Source organism: Vulpes vulpes, chromosome 13 (assembly GCF_048418805.1).
Source record: "Vulpes vulpes isolate BD-2025 chromosome 13, VulVul3, whole genome shotgun sequence".
Classification (NCBI taxonomy): domain Eukaryota; kingdom Metazoa; phylum Chordata; class Mammalia; order Carnivora; family Canidae; genus Vulpes; species Vulpes vulpes.
This window is the reverse complement of record NC_132792.1, coordinates 120978015-121000398: the sequence shown is the minus strand read 5'-3', so window position 1 is coordinate 121000398 and position 22384 is coordinate 120978015. Positions and strand designations below refer to the sequence as shown.

Genomic DNA, 22384 nt, shown 5'->3' with positions numbered 1-22384 from the left:
TATTATTTATTCATGAGAGAGAGAGAGAGAGAGGCAGAGACATAGGCAGAGGGAGAAGCAGGCTCCATGCAGGAAGCCCGATGAGGAACTCGATCCTGGGACTCCAGGATCACACCCTGGGCCAAAGGCAGGTGCTAAACTGCTGAGCCACCCATGGATCCCCTTCTGAGTTTTAATTATGTAAAAATGTCTTTTTATATTCAGAAAGCAAGGTGAATCATGATCTGATATCCTTTGAAATCTTACCCAGAAGCTCTACTTATTATCACATGTTGGATATATTTTTTTAAGATTTTATTTATTTATTCATGAAAGACAGAGAGAGAGAGAGAAAGGCAGAGACACAGGCTGAGGGAGGAGCAGGCTCCATGCAGGGAGCTCGACGTGGGACTCGATCCTGGGTCTCCAGGATCATGCCCGGGCTGAAGGCTGCACTAAACCGCTGAGCCACCGGGGCTGCCCCACATGTTGGATATTATGAAATGACAGTTTATGCTGGTTTTAGTCAAACCAGTATATTACATAACTTTGCTACTTACTTGCAAAACATATTTGTTTTTCCATCATAAAAGTAATGCATTTTCTTAATAGATTCTGGAAAACACAGAATAATAATGCTAAACCATGTAGCCATGGTTTCACCAGATGAAGATAAAAGTGTGAATATTTGACTGTTTTTTGAATCATTTATAAAATTTTTATATACTGGAAAATTTATTTTTTGGGAGTATACAGTTCTAGTAGTTTGTTTCCCCCTGAATGTATTCTTGTCATCACCATAATAGATGATGAGATAACAGAAGAATTCTAAAACCCTAAAAAACTCCCTTTTGTCTTCAGTCCTAACCCCTGGTAACCATGATCTGTTTTTTTTTTGCTACTGTGTTATAGGAGTTTCGTATGTATTTTGGATACTAACCCCTTATCACACATTCAGTTTGCAAATGTCTCCCCTTGCTGCACAGGCTGCCTTTTCACTTGGTTGTTTCCTGCCTGGTGCAGAAGCGTTCCATCTGTGCAGTTCCACCTGCTTACTTCTGCGTGTGTTGCCTTTGCTATTGGGCAATAATTCCAAAAAATCATTCTTAAGACCAATGCCAAGGAACTTTTCCCCTATGTTTTCTTCTAGACATTCTATAGTTTCAGGTCTTACATTTATATCTTTAATCCATTTTGAGCTTATTTTTGTCAGTGATGCAAGATAAAGGCCCAACTTCATCATTCAGTTTGCATGTGAATATGCAGTTTTCCCAATTCTGTTTACCGAAAAGACATCTTCTTGGTGTCTTTGTCAAAAATTGGTTGGCTAGGGGGTGCCTGGGTGGTTCAGTTGGTTGGGCATCTGACTCTTGGTTTCAGCTCAGGTCACTATCTCCTGATTGTGAGATCGAGTTTCGTATCAGGCTCTGCACTGACTATAGAATCTGCTTCAGATTCTCTCTCCCTCTCCCTCTCCCTCTCCCCACTCACGAGTACACTGTCTCTCTGTGAAGTGAATAAGAAAAGATGGTTGGGTATACAGGACTGGGTTAATTCTAGACTCTGTTTCTGTTCTCTTGGTCTGTGTGTCAGTTTTCAATGCCAGCACCATACAGTTTTGATTTTTATGGCGTTGAAATATGGTTTGAGATAAGAACGTATGATACCTCCAGCTTTGTTCTTCTTCCATGGGACTTTTTTTCCTCATTTATTTATTTATTTTTTTTATTGAAGTTCAGTTTGCAAACATACCGTATAGCATCCAGTGCTCATCCCATCCAGTGCCCCTCTCAGTACCCGTCACCCGGTCATCCCATCCCCCTACCCACCTCCCCTTCCACTACCCTTTGTTCGTTTCCCAGAGTTAGGAGTCTTTCATGTTCGGTCTCCCTAGCTGATTTTTCCCACTCATTTTCTCTCCTTTCCCCTATAATCCCTTTCACTATTTTTTATATTCTCCATATGAGTGAAACCATAGGATGATTGTCCTTCTCCGATTGACTTCACTCAGCATAATACCCTCTAGTTCCATCCACATTGAAACAAATCGTGAGTATTCGTCCTTTCTGATGGCTGAGTAATATTCTATTGTATATGTAGACCACATCTTCTTTATCCATTCATCTTTCGATGGACATCAAGGCTCCTTCCACAGTTTGGCTATTGTGGACATTGCTGCTAGAAACATCGGGGTGCAGGTGTCCCGGCATTTCCCTGCATCTGTATCTTTGGGGTAAATATGCAATAGTGCAATTGCTGGGTCGTAGGGCAGTTCTATTTTTAACTCTTTGAGGAACCTCCACATAGTTTTCCAGAGTGGCTGTGCCAGTTCACATTCCCACCAACAGTGCAAGAGGATTCCCCTTTCTCCACATCCTCTCCAACATTTCTTATTTCCTGTCTTGTTACTTTTCACTGGTGTGAGATGGTATGTCATTGTGGTTTTTATTTGTATTTCCCTGATGGCAAGTGATGTGAAGTATTTTCTCATGTGCTCATTGGGCATGTGTATGTCTTCTTTGGTGAAATTTCTGTTCATGTCTTTTGCCCATTTCATGATTGGGTTGTTTGTTTCTTTGCTATTGAGTTTAATAAGTACTTTATAGATCTTGGATACTACCCCTTTATCTGATATGTCATTTGCAAATATCTTCTCCCATTCTGTAGGTTATCTTTTAGTTTTGTTGACTGTTTCTTTTGCTGTGCAGAAGCTTTTTATCTTAAGTCCCAATAGTTCATTTTTGCTTCTTTTCCCCCCTGCCTTCATAGATGTATCTTGCAAGAAGTTGCTGTGGCCAAGTTCAAAAAGGGTGTTGCCTGTGTTCTCCTCTAGCATTTCGATGGATTCTTGTCTCACATTTAGAACTTTCATCCATTTTGAGTTTATCTTTGTGTATAGTGTAAGAGAATAGTCCAGTTTCATTCTTCTGCATGTGGCTGTCCAATTGTCCCAGCACCATTTATTGAAGAGACTGTCCTTTTTCCAGCGGATAGTCTTTCCTCATTTGTCAAATATTAGTTGACCATAGAGTTGAGGGCCCATTTCTGGATTCTCTATTCTGTTCCATTGATCTATGTGTCTGTTTTTGTGCCAATACCACACTGTCTTGATGATCACAGCTTTGTAGTACAACTTGAAATCTGGCATTGTGACCCCAGCTCTAGTTTTCTTTTTCAATATTCCCCTGGCTATTTGGGGTCTTTTCTGATTCCACACAAATCTTAAGATTATTTGTTTCAACTCTCTGAAGAAAGTCCATGGTATTCTGATAGGGGTTGCACTGAACATGTACATTGCCCTGGGTGGCATAGACATTTTCACAATATTAATTCCTCCAATCCATGAGCATGGAATATTTTTCAATCTCTTCCTCAATTTCAGAAGTGTTCTGTAGTTTTTAGGGTATAGGTCCTTTACCTCTTTGGTTAGGATAATTCCTAGGTATCTTATGCTTTTGGGTGCAATTGCAAATGGGATTGACTCTTTCTTCAGTCTCATTGTTAGTGTATAGAAATGCCACTGATTTCTGTGCATTGATATTGTAACCTGCCACATTGCTGAATTGCTATATGAGTTCTAACAATCTTGGGGTGGAGTCTTTTGGGTTTTCTATGTACAGTATCATGTCATCTGTGAGGAGGGAGTGTTTGACTTCTTCTTTGCCAATTTGAATGCCTTTATTTCTTTTTTTTTTTTAATTTTTATTTATTTATGATAGGCACACAGTGAGAGAGAGGCAGAGACATAGGCAGAGGGAGAAGCAGGCTCCATGCACCGGGAGCCCGACGTGGGATTCGATCCCGGGTCTCCAGGATCACGCCCTGGGCCAAAGGCAGGCGCCAAACCACTGCGCCACCCAGGGATCCCTGCCTTTATTTCTTTTTGTTGTCTGATTGCTGAGGCTAGGACTTCTAGTACAATGTTAAATAGCAGTGGTGAAAGTGAACATCCTTGTTGTGTTCCTGATCTTAGGGGAAAGGTTCTCATTTTTTCTCCATTGAGAATGATATTTGCTGTGGGCTTCTCATAGATGGCTTTTAGGATACTGAGGAATGTTCCCTCTATCCCTATGCTCTGTAGAGTTTTGATCAGGAATGGATGCTGTATTTTATAAAATGCTTTCTATACATCTATTGAGAGGATGCTATGGTTCTTATTTTTTCTCTGGTTGATGTGATTTATCATGTTGATTATTTTATGAGTGTTGTTGAACCACCCTGCATCCCAGGGATAAATCCCACATGGGCATGGTGAATAATCTTCTTAATACTGTTGGATCCTACTGGCTAGTATCTTGTTGAGAATATTTGCATTTGTGTTCATCAGGGATATTGGTCTATAATTCTTTTTGGTGGGGTCTTTGTCTGGTTTTGGAATTAAGTTAATGCTGGCCTCATAAAACGAGTTTGGAAATATTCCATCTCTTTCTATCCTTTGGAACAGCTTTAGTAGAATAGGTATTATTTCTTCTTTAAATGTTTGATAGAATTCCCCTGGGAAGCCATCTGGCCCCAGACTTTTGTGTCTTGGGTGTTTGATGACTGCTTCAATTTCCTTGCTGGTTATTGGCCTGTTCATGTTTTCTATTTCTTCCTGTTCCAGTTTTGGTAATTTGTGGTTTTCCAGAAATGCACCCATTTTTTTCTAGATTGCCTAATTTACTGGCATATAGCTGCTCATAATATGGTTTTAAAATCATTTGTATTTCTTTGGTATTGGTTGTGATTGCTCCTTTTCATGGTTTTATTGAGTCTTTTTTTCTTTTTAATAAGGCTTGCTAATGGTTTTTCTATCTTATTAATTCTTTCAAAGAACCACCTCCTGGTTTTATCTGTTCCACAGTTCTTCTGGTCTCTAGTTCATTGAGTCCTGCTCAAATATTTATTATCTCTCTTCTTCTGCTTGGTGTAGGTTTTACTTGTTCTTTCTTCAGTTCCTTTAGGTGTGAGATTAGCTTGTGTATTTGAGTTTTTTCCAATATTTTGAGGGAGGCTTGTATTGCCATGTATTTCCCTCTTAGGACTGCTTTTGCTGTATCCCAAAGATTCTGAACAGTTGTATCTTCATTTTCATTAGTTTCCATTAATCTTCTTAATTTTCCAATTTCCTGGTTGGCCCATTCATCTTTTAGTAGGATGCTCTTTATCCTCCACGTGTTTGAGTTTCTTCCAAATCTCTTCTTGTGATTGAGTTCTAGTTTCAAAGCATTGGTGGTCTGAAAATATGCAGGGGACAATCTCAATCTTTTTGTATTGGTTTAGACCCGATTTGCATTCCAGTATGTGGTCTATTCTGGAGAAAGTTCCATATGCACTTGAGAAGAATGTGTATTTGGTTGCTTTTGGATGGAAAGTATATATCTGTGAAATCTGTCTGGTCCAGTATATCATTTAAAGCCCTTGTTTCTTTGGTGATGTGCTTAGAAGATGTCATTTGCAGAAAATGCCGTGTTGAAGTCTCCATTAGTGTATTATTATCTAAGTATGTCTTTACTTTGGTTATTCATTGATTGACATACTTGGAAGCTCCCACATTAGAGGCATAAATATTCATGATTTTTAGGTCTTCTTGTTGGATAGATCCTTTAAGTATGATATAGGGTCCCTCTTTATCTCTTACTACAGTCTTTGGGATAAACTTTAATTTATCTGATATGAGGATGGCTACCCCAGCTTTCTTTTGAGGACCATTTGAATGATAAATGGTTCTTCACCCTTTCATTTTCAGGCTGGAGATGTCCTTAGGTCTAAAATGAGTCTCTTGTTGACAGCAAATAGATGGGTCTTGCTTTTTTATCCAATTTGAAACCCTGCATCTTTTGATGGGATCATTTAGCCCATTCACGTTCAGAGTAACTATTGAAAGATATGAATTTAGTTGTCATTGTAATACCTCTTCAGTCCCTGTTTTTATGGATTATTTCTTTGGGCTTCCTCTTTTACAGGGTCCTCCTTAATATTTCTTGCAGAGCTGGTTTGGTGGTCACATATTCTTTCAGTTTCTGCCTATTTTGGAAGCTCTTTATCTCTCTTTCTATTCTGAATGACAGCCTTGCTGGATAGAGTATTCTTGGTTGCATGTTCTTCTCATTTAGGACCCTGAATATATCATGCCAGCCCTTTCTGGCCTGCCAGGTCTCTGTGGAGAGGGCTGCTGTTAATCTGATATTTCTCCCCATATAAGTTAAGAATCTCTTGTCTCTCGCTGCTTTAAGGATTTTCTCTTTATCTTTGGAATTTGCAAGTTTCACTATTAAATGTCGAGGTGTTGAACGATTTTTATTGATTTTGGGGGGAAACCTCTCTATCTCCTGGATCTGAATGCCTGTTTCCCTCCCCAAATTAGGGAAGTTCTCAGCTATGATTTGTTCAAATATATATTCTGGCCCTCTGTCCCTCTCAGCATTTTCTGGAACCCCAATTATATGTAGATTCTTCTTTCTGAGGCTGTCATTTATTTCCCTTAACCTTTCCTCATGGTCTCTTAATTGTTTTTCTCTTTTTTCTCAGCTTCCTTCCTTGCCATCAATTTGTCTTCTATGTTGCTCACTCTTTCTTCCACCTCATTAACTCTAGTTGTTAGGACTTCCAGTTTGGATTGCATCTCATTTGATTTTTAATTTCCACCTGATTAGATCTAAATTCTGCAGTAACGAAGTCTCTAGAGTCCTTTATGCTTTTTTTTCCAGAGCCACCAGTAGCTTCATAATTGTGCTTCTGAATTGGATTTCTGACATCGAATTATAACTCATATTATGTAATTCTATGGCAGAGAGTCCTGTTTCTGATTCTTTTGTGGTGAATTCTTCCTTCTAGTCATTTTGCTCAGTGCAGAGTGGCTGTATGAGCAGACTGAGTCAAGAAAATCAACCACGACCTAAGTAAATTTCACCCTAGATGATTCTTGCTAGAAGCAAAAACCCTTCTCTCTGTAGTGTTCTGGCTGTTCTCTCTTTAAATCTCAGGTAGAATTTGTAGGTGTTCATGATGTTTTGAAAGGTATCTAGATAAGTTGGTGGGTCCAGGTGAGTTGAGGACCCCTACTCTTCCACCATCTTGCCCCACCTCCACAGGATTGTTTTGGATCTTCAGTCTTTTGTGGTTCCATATGAATTTAAGGATTCTTTTATCTATTTCTGTGAAAAATGCCACTGGAGTTTTAATAGAGATTGCATTGAATCTATAGATGGCTTTGGGTAGTATGGACATTTTAACAGTATTAGCTCTTTTAATCCATAAGTACAAAATATTTATTTGTCTCCTGTTGGATTCATCAATGTCTTATAATTTTCAGCATACTGATCTTTTATCTCCTTCGTTAATTCATTCCTAGGTATTTCACTTTTTGGTGCACTTGTAAATGGATGCACTATTTTCTTAAACTCTTGTTCACCTAGTTTATGGTTAGTGCACAGAAACACAAGTAATTTTGTATGTGATTATGAATCCTGTAACTTTACTGAATTTTTTTATTAGTTCTAAAATTTTTTTGGTGGACTCTTTAGGATGTTCTGTATATAAGACCATATCATCTGCAAAAGAGACAATTTTACTTCTTCCTTTCCAATCTGTATGCCTTTTACTTCTGTTTCTTCTTCTCACTCTTCTCTTTCTTTTTTTAAATATTTTGTTTATTTATTTGAGAAAGTGAGCAAGACAGAGCATGAACTAAGGGAGGGAAGAGGGAGAGGGAGGAACAGGGGCTTGGGGCTTGATCCTAGGACTCTTGAGATCATGACCTGACTGAAGGCAGATGCTCAACCGACTGAGCCACCTAGGCACCCCTTCATCACTCTTTTCTCTCTCTCTCTTTTTTTTTAAAAGATTTTATTTATGAGAGAGAGAGAGAGAAAGAGGCAGGCAGAGACACAGGTAGAGGGAGAAGTAGGCTCCATGCAGGGAGCGCAATGTGGGACTTGATCCCGGGACTCCAGGATCACGTCCTGGGCCAAAGGCAGGCGCTGAACCACTGAGCCACCCAGGGATCCCTTCATCACTCTTTTCAAAGATGTTTTATTTTCTTTCATATTTTTTTCCTTTTTTGCATTATGCTAAGCACACTCTTTAATCCCTATCACTTATTTGACACCACCCTCCATCCACTTTCCCTCTGGTACCATCAGTGTGCTCTCTACAGTTAAGAATTTGTTTCTTGGCTTGTGTCTCTTTTTCCATTTGTTTTATTTCTTAAATCCCACATATGAGTGAAATAATATGGTATTTGTCTTTCTCTGAATGACCTATTTTGCTTAGAACAATACTCTCTAGCTCTATCCATTGTCATTGCAAGTGGCAAGATCTCATTCTTTTTATGGCTGAGTAGTATTCCATTATATATGGATATATATGTATATATATCCCTCACATCTTCTTTTTCCATTCATCAGTTGATAAATACTTGGGCTGCTTCCAAATTTTCACTATTGTAAATAATGCTGCAATAACCATCATGGTGCATGCATCTCTTTGAATTAGTGTTTTTTTTTTTTATTTTGGGAGTAAATACCCAGTAGTGTGATTCCTGGATTGTAGGGTAGTGCCATTTTTAAATTTTTTGAGGAATGTCAATACTGTCTTCCACTGTGGCTGTTCCAGTTTGCATTTCCACCAATGATGCATGAGTTTTCTCCACATCCTGGCTGACACTTGTTTCTGATGCTTTTGATTTTAGCCATTCTGACAATTGTGAGGAGATATCTCATTGTGGTTTCGGTTTTCATTTCCCTGATGAGGAGTGATGTTGAGCATCTTTTCGTGTGTTTATTGACCATCTGGATACCTTCTTTGGAGAAATGCCTGTTCATGTCTTCTGCCCATTTTTAAATTGGATTATTTGTTTATTGGGTTTGAGTTGTATCAGTTCTTTATACATTTTGGATACTAACCCTTTATCAGGTATGTTATTTGCAAATATCTTCTCCTATTCCATTACTTGCCTTTTAGTTTTGTTGTTTCCTTTGCTGTGCAGAAGCTTTTTACTTTGGTTAGTTTATTTTTACTTTGATTTCTAGAAAAATGTTGCCATAGTCCACATCAAAGAGGTTACTGTCTGTGTTCTCCTCTAGGATTTTTAGTTTCAGGTCTCACAACTAGGTCCTGGATTCATTTTGAGTTTATTTTTGTGTATGGTGTAAGAAAGTGGTCCAGTTTAATTCTTCTGCATGTGGCTGCCCAGTTTTCCCAACATCATTTGTTGAAGAGACTGTGTTTTCCCCTCTGCATTTGCTTTCCACTATGTTGAAGGTGTACTGACCATATAACTGTGGGTTTATTTTTAAAGATTTTATTTATTTATTTGAAAAAGAGAGAATGCACAAGCATGGGGAGGGACAAAGGAGAGAGAGAATCTCCCTCTGAGCAGGGAGCCCAATGCAGGGCTCCATCCCAGGACCCAGATCATGACCTGAGCTGAAGGCAGATACCCAACTGACTAAGCCACCCAGGTGCCCTAATTGTGGGTTCATTTCTGGACTCTCTATTCTGTTCTATTGATATATGTGCTTATTTCTGTGCTAGTACCATAATGCTTTGTTTACTACAGCTTTGTAATATAACTTGAAGTCTGGCATTGTGATAATTCCTATTTTGTTTTTCTTTTCAAGATTTATTTGGCTATTTGAGGTCTTTTGTGGTTCTATACAAATTTTAGGACTGTCTGTTCTAGCTCTGTGAAAAATTTCATTGATATTTTGATAGGGATTGCATTAAATATGTAGATTGCTTTAGGCAGTATAGACATTTTAACAATATTTGTTCTTCCATTCCATGAGCATGGAATGTCTTTGTACTACTTTGTGTCATTTTCAGTTTCTTTTATCAGTGTTTTGTAGTTTTCAGAGTACAAATCTTTTATCTCTTCAGTTAGGTTTATTCCTAGATTTTTTATTGGTTTTGGTGAAATTGTAAATGAGACTGCCTTCTTAATTTCATTTTCTGTTGCTTCATTATTAGTGTATAGGAATACAACAGATTTCTGTACACTGATTTTGTATTCTGTCACATTACTGAATTCACTTATCAGTTCCAGTAGCTGGGTGGAGTCTTTATGATTTTCTATATGTCATTTCATGTCATCTGCAAATAGTGAGAGTTTTACTTCTTCCTTACCAATTTGGATGCCCTTTATTTCTTTAGATTGTCTAATTGCTGTGCCTAAGATTTCTAGCACTATGTTGAATAAGAGTGGTAAGAGTGGACATCCTTGTCTTGTCTTGCTCCCGACCTTACAGGAAAAGCTCAGTTTTTTCATGACTGAGTATGATGTTGGCTGTGAGTTTTTCATATAAAGCCTTTATTATGTTGATGGATGGTCCCTCTAGACCTACTTTGCAGTTATTTATTTTTGTTGCCTAATTAAAAAATTTTTTTAATTGCAGTTCAATTTGCCAACATATAGCATAACACCCAGTGCTCATCCTGTCAAGTGCCTCCCTCAGTGCCTGTCACCTGGTCACCCCAACCCCCCACCCACCTCCCTTTCCACCATCCCTTGTTTGTTTCCCAGAGTTAGGAGTCTCTCATGTTCTGTCACCCTCACTGATATTTCCCACTCATTTTCTGTCCTTTCCCCCTTTACTCCCTTTCACTATTTTTTTATATTCCCTAAATGAATGAGACCATATTTGTCCTTCTCCGAATGACTTAGTTCACTCAGGATAATACCCTCCAGTTCCATCCACATAAGCAAATGGTGGGTATTTGTTGTTTCTAATGGCTGAGTAATATTCCATTGTATATATAGACCACATCTTCTTTACCTATTTATCTCTTGATAGACACCAAGGCTCCTTTCACAGTTTGGCTACTTGTGGACATTGCTGCTATAAATTGGGGGGCAGGTGTCCCAGCGTTTCATTGCATCTGCATCTTTGGGGTAAATACCTAGTAGTGCAATTGCTGGGTCGTAGGGCAGTTCTATTTTTAACTCTTTGAGGAACCTCCACACAGTTTTCCAGAGTGGCTGTACCAGTTCACATTTCCACCAACAGTGCAAGAGGGTTCCCCTTTCTCCACATCCTCTCCAACATTTGTTGTTTCCTGTCTTAATTTTCACCATTCTCAATGGTGTGAAGAGGTATCTCATTGTGGTTTTGATTTGTATTTCCCTGATGTGTTGCCTAGTTTTTCTGGTTAGAACTTTCAGTATCATATTGAATAGGAGTAGTGAGAACCCTTGTTTTATTCTTGATCTTAGAGGAAGAGCTTTCACTCTTTAACCATTGAGTATGACATTAGCTGTAAGCCTCTTATATATGGCCTTTATAATGTTGAGATATGTTAATTATTTTTTTAAGATTATTTATTTATTCATGAGAGAGAGAGAGACAGAGAGACAGAGAGACAGAGACACAGGCAGAGGGAGAAGCAGGCTCCATGCAGGGAGCCCGATGTGGGACTTGATCCCAGGACTCAAGGATCATGCCCTAGGCTGAAGGCAGGATATAAACTGCTGAGCCATCCAGGCATCCCCAGATATGTTAATTCTATAGCAAGTTTGTTCAGAGTCTTTATCATGAGATGATGTTGGATTTTTGTTAAATGCCTTTCCTGCATCTATTAAAAATATGATGTTAATCTTTTATTTTGTTAATGTGTCATATCACATTTATTGGTTTGCATAAATTGAACCATCTTTGCATTCCAAATCCTGCATGATCAAAGTTTGTAATTTTTTAAATGTGCTATTGAATATAGTTTGTTCATTTGGCGGGGGGTGGGGTGATTTTTCTATCTATATATATTAGGAATATTGGCTTGTAGAGTTTTTAGTTTGTTTTTGTGGTGTCCTTATCTGATTTTAGCATTAGGGTAATGCTGTCTTGTAAAATGACTTTGTTAGTTTTCCTTTGTCTTCAATTTTTTGGAAGATTTTAAGAAGGACTGGTGGTAATTCTTCTTCGGTGTTTGATAGAATTCACCAGTGAAGCCATCTGGTCCTGGACTTCTGTTTAATGGTAAGTTTTTGAGTACTGATTCAATCCCATTATTCATTTTGGGCTGTTCAGATTTTCTATTTCTTCATGATTCAGCCTTGGTAGCTTGTATGCTTTTAGGAATGTCCCCACATATTTTAGGCCTTTTGATTTGTTGGTGCATAGCAGTCTGTTGTGAACTTTTGTATTTTTTTTTGAACTTTTGTATTTCTATGGTGTCCATTGTAATGTTTTTTGATTTCTTTTTTTTAAATTTTTATTTATTTATTTATTTATTTATTTATTTATTTATTTATGATAGTCACAGAGAGAGAGAGAGAGGCAGAGACACAGGCAGAGGGAGAAGCAGGCTCCATGCACCGGAAGCCCGATGTGGGATTCGATCCCGGGTCTCCAGGATCGCGCCCTGGGCCAAAGGCAGGCGCCAAACCGCTGCGCCACCCAGGGATCCCTGTTTTTTGATTTCTAATTTTATTTGAGTTTTCTCTTTTTTCTTTAATCTAGGTAAAGGTTTGTCAATTTTGTCTTTTTAAAAAAACCTGCTCTTAGTTTCTGGTCTCTTTTAATTCATTTCTACTCTGATCTTGTTATTTCTTTCCTTCTGCTAACTTTAGGCTTAGCTTATTATTCTTTTCCTTTTTCTTTGACGTGTAAAGTTAGATTATTTGAGATCTTTCTTTTATCACCATGTAGGCATTTATTGCTATAAAATTCTTTCTAAGAATTTTTTACCGAAACCCATAAGTTACAGTATGTTGTTTTCATTTTTGTTTTTTTCAACGTTTAATAATTTTTTCATTGATTTTTCAGAGTGTGTTATTTAATTTCTACATATTTTAAATTTTCTAGTTTTCATCAAGGTATTGATTTCTAGTTTCATTTCGTTATGGTCAGAAAAGATAGTTAATATAATTTTTCATCTTATTAATTTGTTAAGACTTGTTTTGTAACCTAACATTTGACCTACACTGGAGAATACTCCATATGTGCTTGAGAAGAATGTGTATTCTGCTGCTATTGGATTGAATTCTCTATGTCTGGTAGGCCCATTTTTCCTAAAATATAGCTCAGTTCCAGTATTTCATTATTGATTTTTCTCTCTGAACAATCTATCCATTGTTTAAAGTAGGGAAATAAATTCCCCTACTATTAATGGACTGGTCTCTATTTCTTCAGATCTTCACTCATTTATCATCACATAATGATACACTGTCTGTGTTACACTTTTTGGCTTAAAGTCTATATTGTCTAATATAAATATAAATATAGCTTGTCTGTGTTACACTTTTTGGCTTAAAGTCTATATTGTCTAATATAAATATAAATATAGCTTAGCTACACCTGCTTTCTTTCAGTTTGCATTGAATATTGCTTCCCAACCCTGCAATCTGAGCCTCTGTGTGTCCCTGAATCAGAAGTGAATCTCCTGTAGGCAGCATATAGTTGATTTTGTTTTAAAAAATCCATTTATATACTCTATATCTTTTGATTGCAGAATTTAATACATTTACTTTTAAAGTAATTTTGAAAATCAAAGACTACTATCATCTGATTATTTTCTGGCTGTTTTGTGGTTCCCTTGTTGTCTCTTCCTCTCTTCCTTTGTTTCCCTAGTGGTATGCTTTAATTTCCTTTTCTTTATCTTTTATGTATCTACTATTGGTTTTTGGTTTGTGGTTACCATGACACATAAAACATCTTTTAAGCTGATAACAAGTTAATTTCCATCACATGAAAAAACTCTTGTACCTTCCCTTCACATTTTATGTTTTCCATGTCTCAATTTACCTCCCCCTTTATACTGTGTATCCATTACACATCTAAGTAGCTATAGAAATTTTAATGTTTTTGTGTTTTATTTTTTATACTAGAGTTTAGTGATTCACACACACATTACAGTATTAGAGCATCTGAGTTTTACTATATAGTTACCTTTACCAATGTGTTTTATAATTTCATGTTTTCCTGCTACTAATTAAGATTTTCACTTCAGTTTGAAGAACTCCTTTTAGCATTTCTAGTGGTGATGAACTTCCTCAGCTTATTTGTTTGGGAAAGTCTTTCTCTCCATTTCTTCTTCTTTTTTAAAGATTTTATTTATTTGAGAGAGAGAGAGAAGAGAGCAAGCTCATGAGAGAGAGTACAAGCAGGGAGAAGAGCAGAGGGAGAGGGAGAAGCTGAGTAGGGAGCCCAATGCAGCCTTCAGTCCCAGGACCCTGAAATCATGACCTGAGCAGAAGGCAGACACTTTACCAACCAAGGCACTGAGGTACTCCTCTCCTTCATTTCTAAAGGACAACTTTGCAGGGTGAAGTATTCCTGGTTGGCAGTTTTTTCTTTCAGTACCCTGAATAGATCATCCCACTCTCTCTTGGCCTGCAAGATTTGTGCTGAGAAATTTGCTGAGCCTTATGGGGTTCCTTGTATGTGGGCAATTTTTTCCTTTGCCTGTGTTCAAATTCTCTTTCTTTAGACAGCTTTTATTATAATGTGTACAAGAACATTTTTTGGGTTGAAATTACTGGGGGGGGGGGGGATCTCTGAAGGTATCTAAATCCCTTCCCAGATTCAGTAAGTTCTCAGCCATTATTTCTTTAAATAAGGTTTCTGTTCCTTTCTCCCTCTCTTCTCCTTCTAGGACTCCCATAATGTGTACATTTTTAAAAATGATGTTGCATATTTCATAGCCTTTCTTCATTCTTTTTTCTTTTTTCTCCTGTAAGAGGATAATTTCAAATGACCTGTTTTCTGTCTTGGAGACTCTTTCCTCTGCTTGATCCAGTTGGCTGTTGATGTTCTATTCCATTCACTGTATTCGCCAGCTCCATAACTTCTATTTGGTTCTGCTCTGATTCCTGTCTCTCTGCTAAACTTCTCATTTTGTTCGTGTATTGTTTTCCTAATTTCATTGAATTGCTTTCCACTGTTGTCTTTTAGCTCATTGGGCTTCCTCAAAAAAACTATTTTGATTTTTTTTATTGCGCAAGTCACAAATCTCTGTTTCTTTGGGGTCAGTTACTAGAGAAATATTGGACTCCTTTGGTTGTCATGTTTCCTCAGTTTTTCGGGTTCCTTGAAGTCCTTCATTGTGGTCTCCGCATTTGAAGAGGCAGTCTTCTCCAGTCTTTACTGGCTGTGGGAGAGACAGAAATAACTCCCTTCAACTGTTAAGGATTCTAAAGTCTTTTTTATGGGTATTCTTGTCCCACACTTCTTGTTCTCTCCTGTTGGGTGATGTTTAGGCATGTATGCCTTCTCTCCATCTGGCCAGGCCAGGCCAGGTGCTGACAGCCTCCTTGTTGCTTTCCCTAGGGTGGTGCTGGGTGCTGTGTTTGTGTCGTCTCTCTCAATCCTATAGTCAGCCTGGTTCTCTACTAGCCATCTGTAAAGGCTCACTTCTGTTCCCGTCTGGGGTGCACACAGGGCACCTAGTTAAGGGTGTTTATGGGTGAGGCTAATGCAGTGCTGGGGAGCCCATGGGCCAGTTCAGGGTATCCTCAGGCAAGGTGTCCCCAGCAGCTCATGGGAAGACCTCCTGTTGGGAGTCCTAAAGCTGTTTAGTAGGATTTGTGTCTCTTTAATATGTTCCATTTCTGAGCCCTGGCTGCTGTCCTTCCAGCCACTCACTGACCTACAGTCAGGTAGTTCACAATTCAGTACTTTATATGGGGCTAAAGAAAAATGGGCCTCTCTGGCAGTAGGCTGTGCTGCCTAGGGGAGGGTGATGCAAGTGAAGAACTGAGAAATAGATCTATGTATACTAACAAATATATACACACCTATTTTATTTCTGCATCTGTCCACATGTTTATCAAGAAAGGAAAGCATGAGTTCAGACTAATAAAGCTTTTCTGTAAGTGTTCTATTGCTGTTGTAACAAATTACACCAACTTAGGGGCCTTAAAACAACACAGATTTATTCTTACAGTTCTAGAGGTCAGAAGTCCAATCTGTTTGCACTGGGTTAAAATCAAAGTGTTGGCAGGACTGCATTCCTATGGAGGCTCTCAAGGAGAATCCCTTCCCTTGCTCTTTCCAGGTTAGAGCTGCCACTGTCAGTCTTTGGCTTAGGATCTCTTCCTCCATCTTCAAAGCCAGCAACCACACAACTGTGTCTCTTCAAACTCTGCTTTCCTCCTTACACTCCTGCCTCCTTCTTCATCATTAAGGACTCATGTAATTACATTGGCTCCCGTAAGATAACCCAGGATAATCATCCCATCTCAAGCTCCTTAAATTAATCACACCTTCAAACTCCCTTGTGCTATGAGATAGCATACTGACAGGTCTCAAGGAATAGGATGTGGGAAGCTCAGGAAAGCCATTATTCTGCTCTATCATCATCCAACAAGAGGGTTCATTCTAACATTCGTCCTTTGCTTTCTTTCTCTGTTGTTTTATCTCTTGCAACTAAGAACTAGTTTGTGAGGAAACAGTGTCAGATGAGGGACTAACCTGTCCTCATCAGATTCTGCCCGAAGTTTAACATCCATCGATGTTCTTGCCTGATCTAATCTTTAGCTATGATGGTTTTGCAGTGGATATACCGTCTATAGAATGGAACTGTTATCCTAAACCACACAGATAATTTTCACAAATTTAATAATTAGTTAAAGGTAACTAGCAGAAACAAGGTAACAGCCACCAATTAACAAGACTTGAATGACTAGAATTATCAGATGCATATTCTAAGACAGCCATGTTTACTATGTTTAAATAAAAGCAAGATGGAAAATTCTAAAAAGTGACACAGCCTATTTGAAAAGGACCCAAACAGACCTTCCAGAAGTGAGACAGAAGAGCTTAGCAGCAACAAAACCAGGACCATACGTCATGGGGAAGCCCTTGCAGCATTACCATTTGTAATGGCAAATGCAAACCCGCAAAAAAACAGATGAAATTTTTACGATTAAGCTTAATAAGAAACAGGCAAAGTCAATATGAAGAAAAGTTGAAAACACATTTTCCTAGGTTTTAATTTACAAATTCTTTCTTTGATGGTGCCAAGAGTAGAGTTGATCCAGACTACCGACTTTTACTTGAATGATTACAGAATTTCTATTTGGTCTTTTCTCATAGCCATATGTTGTCTTCATTTCTACTTTTTTTTTTTGCTTCATATATGCTTATTTATTTAAAAATTGATCCATCTCTTTATCTTTCCAAAAAAAGAACCCTAAACACACTTATATTAAAGTCTCTGCTAGGCTATAATAATTTCATCTGGAATGAGTTCATATTATGATAGGTGATTTTATTGGTATACTGTTTTGTCTGAATTGTTTTGTGTTTTACAATTTTATTTGCAGGATGACTACAAGTGGGAGGTTTATGGACTCTCTTTTCTTCTCTTATTTTCATTCTGATGGTTTTGTACTTTTTTTAATGACTGCTACCACCTGCGTCTCCTTTCATTCCTACATCTGTGCTCCAACGTAGCTTTCCTATGGTACCTCAGATGACAAAACACAATTTCTTATTCATCATTTTAAGATGAACAATCTAACATAACATATAACTTATTGATTTGTCTTTAGGTTCACAGGGAGAAGAAATAACAGAATTTGGGGTTTTTCTGCCTGAAAAATCAAGGCAGTTTATTTATCTTCAAAGTTAGCAACATCAAGTTGAACCACTAAGTTCAACAACAAATTAACATGCAATGCTTTGATATTAAAAGTTAATTTCCAGGATACCTGGGTGGATCAGTTGGTTAAGCATCTGCCTTTGGCTCAGGTCATCATCTTGAGGTCCTGGGATTGAGCCCTGCCTCGGGCTCCTCACTCAGTGGGGAGTCTGTTTCTCCCTTGGCTCCTTCCCTACACCCCCACTTGTTCTCTCTCTCTCTCAAATAAAGCCTTTAAAAAATAGTTAATTTGTATAGGAAATAACATACAACTTTGTGATTAAAGATAACTTAAATAGAGCTTTTACAAATAACTTCAAAAGGATACCTCAAGAATCACATCATATAAACCGGTAGAATTTGCAATTTTGGTAATTATTTTTTAGCTTTCATCTTTATTTAACAAAGTTCTTCTAAATATATTCATGTCCAGTATTATGAGTCTTTTTGGTACCTGCACAAAGGATCTTTTCATCTGTTCACAGTTCCTTTAATCAGTAACAGCTAATTGGGAAGGCTTACTCTTTCAGAATATTAGGATTCCATTTGTTAGAACTGACTAAAAAAACACATATAATAAATCGAACTTCATAAAATAATTTTAAAAATTTTAGTCTTTAGAAAGTAAATGAAACAAACTATACATAAGTTCCTGGTGTGTGATGATATGTATAACACAGATCCAGCTTATAGGGCTGATGGGCTCAACTAGGCTGAGGTCATAGTTTCAAGGCTTTATCTTTGTTCTTCCACCTACTTGTGTTACAATTTCCTTTGAAACAAGAATCAACCAGTAATCTAAGTTACTTCAGCCTCTTTTTGCTGGAGTTAAGGGTACTGGAGTGTGCTTTTATCTTTAATCTCACAGTTTAAAAGATGAGCCTTTTAATATGAGCCCAACCATAAAGAGTCTCAAACTAATTTTTTAGGGGGGTGGGCAGAAGGAGAGAATCCATCTCACAACATGAGCTTACGACCTGAGCCAAAATCAAGAGTCAGACACTTAACCAACTGAGCCCACCCAGGTGCTCCTCTTTTTAAAAAAATTTTAACCAACTGAGCTGCCCAGATGCCCCCAAAGTAATACTCTAAAGTAAACATAATTATGACTGCTGCCCCCCAGAACTTACCTACTTGTGGATTGCTTTCAAATAATTCATGCACAAGATTGTCAAAATCATAGGTCACTTTGGCAGGTGAACTAGACTCATGGCTTGAATAAAGTACTGTGTCATCTTCATGCTCATCCTCACGCATTAAAGTTCCTCCAAATGCCCATGTAAATGCAAATACGAAGAGCTTTTGAATCATTATTTTTAATTTATCAGGATTCTTCTCCAGATACCATGTATTTTCAGCTCTAGGGTAGACACTGTGAAAATTAAGAATTTTAGAAGAAAGTTCAATGATTTCAATATCATATCAAAGTTTCATTATTAAAAATTAAAATAGGTATTGACACAAATGGTTTAAGGTTAATGTATAGTTTTCTATGATAAATCATGCTACTATTATGCACTGCTACTATTTTTAAAGTACCATTTCTGTAGGAGGTTTGCAGTTAACCTTTATTTCATTTATTTAGTACACATGATTCACTTTTGTTTTATTTATTACATCAATTTATTAATTGAGAGTTTACCCTTCTTTTGGGAGATTATCTGGTAATTATCCATTTCATGTACAAAAACAGAAGCAAATGTACTGTACTCCTCTCAACCAAGTTCTAGAGGCTGATTTAGTTTAACCTGGCTAAAGCCAGGTAATGTGAGTCTGGGGGGAGTCTTGTCCATCCAGGCTGGGCCAACAAGATTACCCTGTCCGGTGGGGCCTTGAGATTCTATGAGACAGGGCTGACAGTGACGGGACTGAATGAGAGGTCTGGGCTTGATTTCAAGGCATTTAAAATAGTTCAGGATTTAGCATTATCATAAAATTAATTCTAAATTATGAAAACCCTAAAAACGTATCACTGAACTAAAACTTATTGGCAATCATTAATGTATAATGCACATGTACAATTCTATTTAAATTTCTAGTCAGGTGTAATAAATAGTTCATTCAGTGAGTATTTACTGCATCCCTACTATGTATCAGTTACTCTGGAAACGCTCCCTTATCTCCAGAACAAGAACATGCTTACTAAGCCATGATGTGTGTAAGGAATAGGTAAACATGCCGTGAGGAGCAGTGGGAAGCAGGGACAGCCTCTGTGGACACATGACAGGACGACTGAGATTTGGCAAAATGGTGGATGATGAACATTTTGAGCAGAAGGACACATGTGCCAAGACCATGAGGTCAAAGGATCAAGGCTAGTGAGGAACTACAACAAAAAGCCTGTGTCCCCGAAGCCCATGTAGTGAATGCAGCAATGGGCAGGGCTTTCGTGCTCTATCACGGCTTCTTTTCTTCCATTCTTAGTGTAATGGGAAATCATGAAACGCCTCTAAAAGGAGGCACATTAAACGCCTCTAAAAAAAGAAACATTCTAATTTATTATTTATTTATTGTAGTGTATGTTTTTAAAAAAATTGAATGTCTGCATATAAATACCAGAAGACATGTACAAGCATATTAATCATGGTAGCAGTTATAATAACAAAAATTGAAAACAACATATATGTCTATCAACAGGTTGTAAGTTGTAACATATTTATACAATGGCCTATTAGCAGTGAAATGAATGAAGAATCCTTATATCCAATGAATTAATCATAGGAACATAACACTGAACAAAAAAATGTAAGTCATACAAGAACATAGCGATTCTACTAAAGTTTAAAAACATGCAAAGGTGAAAAATATATTGTTTGGAAATATATTGATAAACACAAAATACAGGTTAGTAGTCACCTCCAATGATGAGATGGCATAAGATCTAGATAGGTACACAGAGGACTTCAAAGATAGATTATAAAGTTTTTCTAGAATTGTGTGGTGTATATAGGGATGATTGTGTATTATTCCTTATATCTTGCACATACTTCACAAATATTCTTTTATGGCTACTCACAGCCTAATAAAAATTTAAAATAATTTATTGTTGCCATGTTGAGAATGGGCTGGAAGAACTGGGAAAACCAACTGGGAGACTCTTGCTACAGGACAGGCAGGAAACAGTGATGGTTTGGGCAGGATGTGGAATTGAAGGCAGAGTTGACAGGCAGAGTAAAAACCATATTGAAATGTTGTCATTTAAAAGAAAATGTGATGTGAATGTGTCAGGGCCTCGTACCTTTTAATGGAATGTAGAAAGGCCTCAGCTGTGGCTCTCCTGTCCATTTTTGTAAAATGGCAGACTTGTAGAGATAGTAATTTCTGTAGCTATAATCTATTGAGCACTTACTATGTACCAGGCACTATTCTAGACATGTAGCACATTGCATTATTATCTAGTTTTATAAATGAGAAAACCAAAGCTTAAAAATAAATTGGTAACTGGATCAACATTTCTCAGCTCATAAATGGCAGATTCATGAAATAAACTCATGTCAATTTTATTCCTTTCTCAATTATGTACAGAATCTGCACAAATGTATTCATATTATCCATTTAAGTTGGCATCAAAATCTAATGATCTTATATTAAATACACAAGGACTCTAAGCTGCAATAAAATACATTTAAGTGGATTTTGTTACTCTGAAGTCACAAAAGTCCTGGTTTATTGACCGGTAATCCTGTGCTTGCTTAAGTGTCTGGGATCTAGTAGGTACTTAAGCATGTCTGTGGAATGTAACTGACCTCTTTTTTGTATTCTTGAACTTGACAGAAACTTTTGAATATGAAGAATGTGTCTTCTCGGTTGGAATGTCCTTCAAATCTTCACCTTAACAAGGAAAGAGTATTTTTCCACAGTGAACAAGAGACCCAAAATTTATCTGGTTACTTAGTGAGGTTTAACCTTCAAAATTGTTTGTAAATCATCACAGAACATCTTTCTTTCACATGCATTAGCAAGTAGCTACCTTATCAGACTTCAGTGAGAGTCACCTTTCTAAGAGGAGCAGAGAATGTACCTGCAATTGTCCAAAACGATTATTTATTTGAAGCATAAATTGACACTTTTTTCTTCTACCAACTTTTTTGTAAGTCTGATTGTTCCAACAGGAAAACTTTAGAATATTCAGGTAACTACCTCCAAATATGGCATACATTACAAACTAAATAGTAAATGGGTCCTAATGAAGAGCAGAGTAGAATGAAAGCTGTATAATTTCAAATGATAAATTTACTAAAACAAACATCAAACAGGCGCACTTTAGGCAGGATGTATTCCTCTCCCTGGTTCCTGTCACCCTCCTGTTTAGTCCAGATCATGCAGGTCACAGAGGAGCACAAAGGGTGATTGATTATTAGGTTCTTCCTTCTAGCTTATTTTGTCTTTCATAATGTTTGTTTTCTTTGTATGAAAATAATATAGGCTTCTTGTAGAACTTATCATTCTATAGAATGATAGGTTAACACACTGATAGGTTAACAATGATTAAGTGTTGATGCATTTGAGCACTGGGTGTTATATGTTGGCAAATCGAACTCCAATTAAAAAAAATGTTGATGCATTATGGTCCTTTATATAAATACATAGTATTCAAATACTATATTTTAAAATTTAAACTCAAATCAAAAGTTAAAAAGAGAGTTGTCTTCTCATTCTGCTTTTTAAGTCTGTCTTCATGTCTTTCCATTGAAACATAACATTGTTGCACCATGGTTTATGAAGCTATTCTATTGATGGAATTCAGATTATTGTTGTTTTATGATTATAAATAATGCTGCTATAAATAAAGTTCCTTGTGCACAAATCTGTACACTTCTGTGACTATTTCCTTATAATGAATTCA

General features: G+C 37.3%; 1 protein-coding gene across 1 annotated transcript in view; it reads right to left on the bottom strand.

Annotated features, from left to right (window-relative positions):
* DNAH14 (dynein axonemal heavy chain 14) overlaps nt 1-22384 on the bottom strand; it is a 317326-nt gene that overhangs the window by 113832 nt on the left and 181110 nt on the right. The window contains 2 exon segments of the mRNA XM_072733718.1: nt 18669-18898; nt 21285-21369. Coding sequence (XP_072589819.1) covers nt 18669-18898; nt 21285-21369 — 315 coding nt within the window.